At 40.9% G+C, this 8036-nt stretch overlaps 1 protein-coding gene across 3 annotated transcripts in view; it reads right to left on the bottom strand.

Annotated features, from left to right (window-relative positions):
• Positions 1-1610: 1610 nt before the first annotated feature.
• The window catches only part of LATS2 (large tumor suppressor kinase 2), a 50638-nt gene continuing 44212 nt past the window's right edge, over positions 1611-8036 (bottom strand). For all 3 annotated transcript variants that reach the window (XM_062615224.1, XM_062615226.1, XM_062615225.1), the window contains 3 exons: positions 7353-7535; positions 5007-5113; positions 1611-4264 (listed from right to left, as the gene is read on the bottom strand). In XM_062615224.1, coding sequence (XP_062471208.1) covers positions 3770-4264; positions 5007-5113; positions 7353-7535 — 785 coding nt within the window. In that variant the 3' untranslated portion in view covers positions 1611-3769. The remainder of the gene's footprint in view (positions 4265-5006; positions 5114-7352; positions 7536-8036) is intronic.

The raw sequence follows: 8036 nt of genomic DNA, 5'->3' as shown, positions 1-8036 counted from the left end.
TGTTCTTGCTGCAGCAGATTTCTCTGCCAGGAAAAACATTTTTACACTTTTTTTGTATGTGTGTTTTAATGGTTGCTATTTCTACATTATCAATTCCCAAGATTATTTCCTGTGGGAAAGATTTAATATCTTTTAATTCCAATAATAATTTTAGTAAGTTGCCATTTTCTGCCAATGTTTTTGCATTTTGGGATAGAACCAAATTATATGTTCTAAATTCCTTTTCTTATTACAGTTTCTCTAGAAAAGCTTTTAAGGCAGTTACTTCTATACCTCAAAAATAGAGCAGAATTGTCTTCTGTTTGTGAGACTGAGTTTCCATCAGGTTCCAGGCTTTTGTCTGCTTCCTGCACAGTTAACTTCATTCTTCCATTCCCATTGAAAAGTCTCCCTCATTTAGCTTCTGTGTTATTCAAGCTAGGTACTTGGGTTTAACTTCCTCTGCTAGTTCTTTGGCTTCCAACTAGGAATGATTTGATTATCAAGAAGTATTGCTGCTTGTTGGCAAAGCTGTGAAAGGCTGCAGGGCCCCTTCCTGCTGTCATGCCACCAGCACTCCTTGTGTTATGAGGTTTCCATTGTGGAAACAGCAACTTCTTCTATTTTTGAGATAATTTTAGACACTTTTGCACACACAGGAAGTGGCGTTACTGTGCATATGTGTCTTTGCTGAAACCCAGGGATTAAAATTCTGATCTCCTGATCAGCAGCAGGTTCAGCCTTGACTTAGCTGGGATTGCATCTCAAATGTCAGCTGTGGCCTTAACCAGGAACACTATTTCAGAATGAATGAACTCCTTACCTTCAGTCAGGAGTTTTTTGATCATTGCTTTTTTAAAGGAAGATTTTTCTTATACAAACACTGAATTGATGTAACTTCTTAAAAGAAGATCTGAAGATGCTTTTTGCAGGAAGTTCAGCAGAACCAAGAACGCTTCAAGCCAGTCCCAGTATATGATGTATTGTTTACTTGTCCAGGTTTCATAAAGTTTACTCAAAGTTCCTGTTTATCCCTGGAATCACGTCTGCAAAGGACGTGAGCTTTCCTGAGACAGCGCCTGCGCAGCTCGAAGGATTTGTTTTTCAAATGAGTTCTTCAGGCAAAATGGGAGTTGGCTTCTGTTCCCCACAGCATAGATTTTAAATGAGTAATGTATTCACCATGGAAGCACCTGTTTCCTTCTGGGCCAGTTTGTCTTGTTTTGCTTAGCTGCAAAGATTCTGTATTTGCAGGTGAATTATGCATGTTTTAAAAATACAGCAGAGGCAGCAGCCCAAGGGGGAAGCACACAGGTTGTAGCTGCCCTGGCAGAGCCACCACTGCAGAGCATGGGTTGAATCTTGTGCCCTCTGCTGACCTCACACCAAGGCAGTTTTACCCTTGAATCCTGCCCCTTGCTCCCAAGGGCCATGAGGACAAGAGAAATTGCCTTAAGGTACGCAGAGATCCCACACCAAATGCTGCAGGAGAGGTGAGATTTGGATCTCATGTTTGCAGCTCAAACCCAAGACTAACATCACAAACTTAAACCCATTAAAGATTCTGCTATAAACCTGAATTTAAGGTTTATGTAAGGCAGAAATCATCCTTTTCAAGAACACATCACATATTTTAGCTTTTGATTCAGATTTTTAATAAATTGTGCCAGTAGAAGCTTTCAAAGGCAATGATATATCAATAAATAACAGTTAAATTGAGTTCCTGAGAAAGAACCTACCACATGAAAGAATGTCAGATAGCTGTAAATAACAAAAAATGGCATTACTATATAAAAAAGCCATAATACTGAATCTTACATGAACTGTCACAACACAAGCACTGCATACCTCAGAACATTCCTTTCATACAAATGTAAACAAATACACAATCATTTTTGTTTAGTTTAGGCTGATGAATTTATATGTTGTTGCTTAGATATCTAAACAATGGATAGGAGATAGGATATGCTAACACATTAAGGAATAATATGTGGAATAATATATGGAAAAAATAATGACGCTTCAGATTTAAAAATAAAATAAAGCAAAAACACATTAAAGGAGTGTTTTCCTCAAATGTTATTACTTCAATCACTTTAAATAGGACTGTTACACTAACCTGAATTAAGGACTTTTGTGTGTGTTTACTTATTTAGTTATATATAATATATATGCAAATATGTATGGCTTAATTATCTTTAGTATTCTGATATCACCTTGAATAATTCTCACTTATACATATAAGAAAAATGCATATTTTAACATAGTTAAGAACTGATATTTCAAAGTATGCCTATAATTTGCCAGAAATGAAGGACTATTGCGCTCCATCACAGCAACATTTTTACCTCCACACAACAGAATGACCTATGAACAATGCCAACACTTTCAGTTGTCAGTGCCTAAAACATTGGGATCCTAAACAGATACCAGCCAATCACCTGTAGGGATGTGATGTCCAGAAAAGCCACATACCTGCAGTTCTACAGATATCCATGGAGCTGCACACAGTCAACATCAGCCTCACTGCACTTGGGATCTCGATGTGTTACGGGAGCACAGCGTTGGACATTCTGTCTTGAAGACGTTGAGCTACACTTTTTTAGTACTGGTGCTCTGTGTTGCTGCTGCTATCATACAGTGAACACTGTGCTGGACACTACATGATCTAAGCCAGCCTGATCTAAACTGTTGCCACAAATCAGCTTTGTAATAAGGGTGTTGCTATTGATCCTTTGTGGGGAAACGTGCCAATGATACATTGTTACTAAAACAATCTACTACATCAGACCACAAAATCACTATTCAGTTATAACCTTTGCAATCTGTTTTACAAAATTAGTATTGGATACAATCATAAGAGGAAACCATCCACACAATACATTATCAACACACGGCTTAAAATGGTCTAATTTTAGACCCTTAGTAAAAATGGATCCACAGGACCTGCCTGTGAATGGCAAGAAAAGGCCATTTCAAACAGAAAAAACACTGCTCATGCAACATTCTTCACACACTAGACAATGAAATCACACCCAAATTGTCACTTGCTCACACTTTCTATTACACTCCAATAAGCAGAAGGAAATAAAGCAGCTTTCAGGTTATGTCACAATTTTGAAATGTGGAAAATACATACCATAAACAAAAATCACAGTGCGAATACAATGGCATCAGTAAATTTAGAAAATGAGAGAGCAATTTTTTTTTTCTTTTTTCTTCTTTTTTTTTTTCTGCCTTACATTATTGCACAGAAACCTTTCATCACATGTTCTTCAGCTTTATGCATCTTCCTAAATGTGAAATAATAAGTGCTATGGATAAAATAAAAATGTAGAAAAGAAGAACAGCAGCATGATTTGTCAAAGTTAATCCCTATAATTTAGTAGGAAAAAAACCCCTGCTATAAACAAAATATAAGTGCTCTTTATTCATTTAAAAAACAATGCTGACAGTTGCGGAAGTCTGCAAATGTTAATTTGAGTAGGGGAGTGCTGACCTCAAAGAAAAGCAGGCCTAGAAATGACAAGACTGCTGGCCTTGCAGGTTTTGGTGAAGACCAGGATTTCAAGTGTAATTACCAACAAAGTTATATACAGTAAAACTGACCTGAATTTTCAAGAGTGCCATTTTTAGGACCTGGCCCTGCAAGCTTCTGACTCCCGAGGATGCCTCCAGCTTCAGCTGAAATTACATCTTCACAAGCACTGCAGGATCAGCTCCTAAAGGATCAGTTAAAGGCCCTACTGGATTTGAGATTAGTCTTACCTGAAGTATTCTATACAATAATTTACACATATACAGGCTGACAAGCTCCAGTCTGATCCACCACACCTTTGTCTTCTGCATCAGGTTTCTCAGACTGGCTAAGTTCCATTCCAGAAGGTTTGGGATACCTGAATGGATACCCGTTATCATCGAAGAACCTTCGGAAAGTAAACTCGTAAAAAGCATGTTCTGTGTGTTTGCTATTGGAAGAGGCTAGTGGATCCCATGTCCTGGTGCTGTCACCACTAGCATTGCTCCAAGGACTTTCTTCTTCAACTGGATCAAAATTGGAAGTGTCCATTGGATGGCTGATCTTTGGAACATAGGGAGCTGGCTGCCTACGGATATCGGTAGAGAAGTCCATAGAGTGAAAGAAAGCATGGGCCTTAATATCATCTGCTCCATTTCTTCCAAGCCTGTCCTCAGCAGCACAGCAGAGCTTTGTGATGAGATCAGTTGCCTCAGGGCTTAGCTTGATCTGTGAGGGAATGTGCAGTGTGCTTTCCCAGTTTATCACCTGGAGTTAAGAAAGGTATTAAATAACTTTTAATCCTGGAAACAGAATCCTTCTGCTTGACAACATTAACTGTACAGAAGTAGACATGTAACTTAAATCAGCTCACAGTCTCCACATTAGAGGTTCAGGAACCCTGTGACTAGACTGCATTGACTAATTATTTTAATGAATGAAGAAACATTGTCAAATAGCAGATAAAATGAGCAATTCCAGTTTTAGAAAAGGCAAATTCCTTCCTGAATACTCCACAGCTAGATTTGAGAACATGTTCAGTATACACGACTTCACGGAATGCATTCAAAATTACTTCGTTTTGTCTCCAAAATGTAAACCAGAAAAAGGGGTCATGAGACACATTCTTTCTAATAACAAACTCACTGCTTGACTTTGAAATAATTAAATTGCCAACTGTAATTACCACTGGCACATCAGCTCACTCCAATCTGACAGGCACTCTAAGGAATTTAGATGGATGAACTCATGCTCAAGAAATCAGAATTGTGCTGAGAAGTCTCATAAAACTAACAACTAACCATGCAGCTGGACAAATCGATTGTAATTTGATACTCAGTATCTTCATCGATTTTGAAAGGATTTGTGCCTGCATGAAACTACTTAAAACCAGGCTTTTGTAATCACTACTCCATTCTCTAGTAAAACAAAAAGGAATAGGTCTGTGCATGGCAAAGGGTAAAGTCTAAGATTTTGCTGCCACATATACTGGAATTTTGCTTCAACTCACCTTCAGCTGCGTTTCTGTGGGTGTGGGAGCCAGGAAAGGTGGCTGTCCCACTAACATCTCAAAGAGGATGACACCAACACTCCACCAGTCACAGAGCTGAGTGTATCCTGAAAAGCAAGTCAAAAGGTTGTCCTCCAGCAACCAGGGAGAATGTGTATAGAGCCACTTGAAATTAAGTGTCAAAACACAGAATCACAGGATCATAGAATAGTTAGGGTTGGAAAGGACCTTAAGATCATCTAGTTCCAACCCCCCTGCCATGGGCAGGGACACCCCACGCTAAACCATGTCAACCAAGGCTTTGTCCAACCTGGCCTTGAACACCACCAGGGATGGAGCATTCTCAAATTCCCTGGGCAACCCATTCCAGTGCCTCACCACCCTCACAATAAAGAACTTCTTCCTTATATCCAAGCTAAACTTCCCCTGTATAAGCTTTAACCCATTACCCCTTGTCCTGTCACTACAGTCCCTAGTGAATAGTCCATCCCCAACATCCCTATAGCACCCCTTCAGATACTGGAAGGCTGCTATGAGGTCTCCACACAGCCTTCTCTTCTCCAGGATGAACAGCCCCAACTTTCTCAGCCTGTCTTCATACGGGAGGTGCTCCAGTCCCCTGATCATCCTCGTGGCCCTTCTCTGGACTTGTTCCAACAGTTCCATGTCCTTTTTATGTTGAGGACACCAGAACTGCACGCAATACTCCACGTGAGGTCTCACAAGAGCAGAGTAAAGGGACAGGATCACCTACTTCGACCTGCTGGTCACGCTCCTTTTGATGCAGCCCAGGATACGATTGGCTTTCTGGGCTGCAAGCGCACACTGAAGCTGGTTCATGTTCATTTTCTCATTGACCAAAACCCCCAAGTCCTTCTCCGCAGGGCTGCTTTGAATCTCTTCTCTGCCCAACCTGTAGCTGTGCCTGGGATTGCTCCGACCCACATGTAGGACCTTGCACTTGGCATGGTTAAACTTCATGAGGTTGGCATCAGCCCACCTCACAAGCATGTCAAGGTCCCTCTGGATGGCATTCCTTCAGCGTATCAACCGAACCACACAGCTTGGTGTCATCGGCAAACTTGCTGAGGGTGCGCTCAATCCCACTGTCCATGTCAGCGACAAAGATGTTGAACAAGACCGGTCCCAACACCAATCCCTGATGGACACCACTCGTTACTGGTCTCCAGCCAGACATTGAGCCATTGACGACAACTCTTTGCGTGTGGCCATCCAGCCAGTTCTTTATCCACCGAGCGGTCCATCCATCAAATTGATGTCTCTCCAATTTAGAGACAAGGATGTCGTGTGGGACAGTGTTGGATGCTTTGCAAATGTACAGGTAGATGACATCAACTGCTCTACCCTTGTCCATCAGTTCCGTAGCCCCATCATAGAAGGCCACCAAATTGGTCAGGCAGGATTCCCCCTTAGTGAAGCCATGCTGGCTGTCACCAAGCACCTTGTTGTTTTTCATGTGCCTTAGCATGCCTAACATACAAAATATGCCAAACATAGAGCACAGACTTCTGCCTTTTCTCAGGCAAACAACTTGTGACCTAAAACTAAAGGACAGCCAATGTTCCTTCATCATGAAGTCACTTTTGCTTGCTGACCTGAACTCTACTGCTGTCAGTAAAGACCTAATACTGCTGTCTGGGAATCTTTTGGAATAAGCTTATTCCCAATGAAAGTGAATGGTGAAATCATACAATTAGAAAGAATGTTTCTTCATGCCCTGTCGCACAACTACATCACTACACAGCACAAACTGGATCCCAAGAATAACCCCAAGACTTAGTGACTGATGTCCCCCCTAGGTTCACTGGAGGTAACACCATGAGTTTGAAAAGCTGCTGAAAGACACAGCCTGGCTCTAGAAACAGAAGCCAGCCACTGATGACTTTCTGAGCAAGTTCCAAGCAGAGCACCAGTTTCAATCACTTGATTGCTGTGACAGGACAAATAAGGTCTATGATTGAGATTTCTGAAAAGGACTGGAGATTTGTGCCATCAGATAATGTAGGGTCCAATCTCTCGAGAAAGATCAGATTTAGGATCTGGCTTGCAGACAACTTTGAACATCTGATCTCCTTACTGCAGTGATCATCACTGTTCCATATAGATAGCCAACAGTCTCAGACACACAAAGTATGACCACCATCAATGTCAGCGATGTGATGCTGAACAGTGTAGCATGTAGAGAAATTGTTCTCCTTAATCTGAGTGTCTGCGGCATTCAGAATGACAACTTTCCAAAGCAAAACAATTATTTAAGGCCAAAACCCAAAAGTATTTCAAAGCATCAATGTTCACTTAAACAGGAGATAAATACAGGTTACCTACCTTTACGAAGCAGGACTTCAGGAGCAATATAATTAGGAGTTCCAACTAATGAGTGGGCTAGACATCTCTGATGCTGCTTCTTAGCTCTTTGTTCCAATGTCTTCAGCCTATCTCCACATCTACAATTGGACACATCATCCCAAAGATCACTGGGCTCCATGCTGTCTTGCCTGATATGGCTCCCTTTGAAATGGGAGAGAAAATTTACATTCATGGTCATAAAACACAACACACAGAGAAAAGCATTTATCTACTTGTGCTATCTTCTACTCTCACTGAAGAACAGCATTTAGAATTTAAACCCAAGGCATTTCCTTTTGCCCTCCCCTTTGCAACTGGTTTTCCATAACCAGCCAAACGTCTCTGTCTCAGTGCAAGGAAACAAATGGGAAATACCGAACAATGGAATATATTTAGGTTAACTATACCAATTGCTTATGGCCTTTTTGCCAACAGATGCTCATACTCCTCAATGGCACATACAGGAGGTGCTTGGACTAGTTCAAATATATGATTAAATTTTTTCACCATCAAAAGACACACCCCCTAAACAAGTATAAACTGAAAAACTGCTGCTAATGCAGTGGTCAGCCACATTATTGATAGGGATTTGAACATTATTGGAAACAAACAACTGGAAACAAACTAACTGAATGAGTCAGAGAGAGACAGAAACATCATATT

This window comes from Pezoporus occidentalis, unplaced genomic scaffold, assembly GCF_034315485.1.
Source record: "Pezoporus occidentalis ecotype Australia unplaced genomic scaffold, CSIRO_AGI_Poc_V1 ctg18, whole genome shotgun sequence".
In the NCBI taxonomy this organism is placed as follows: domain Eukaryota; kingdom Metazoa; phylum Chordata; class Aves; order Psittaciformes; family Psittacidae; genus Pezoporus; species Pezoporus occidentalis.
This window is presented reverse-complemented; position numbering and strand designations above follow the sequence as displayed.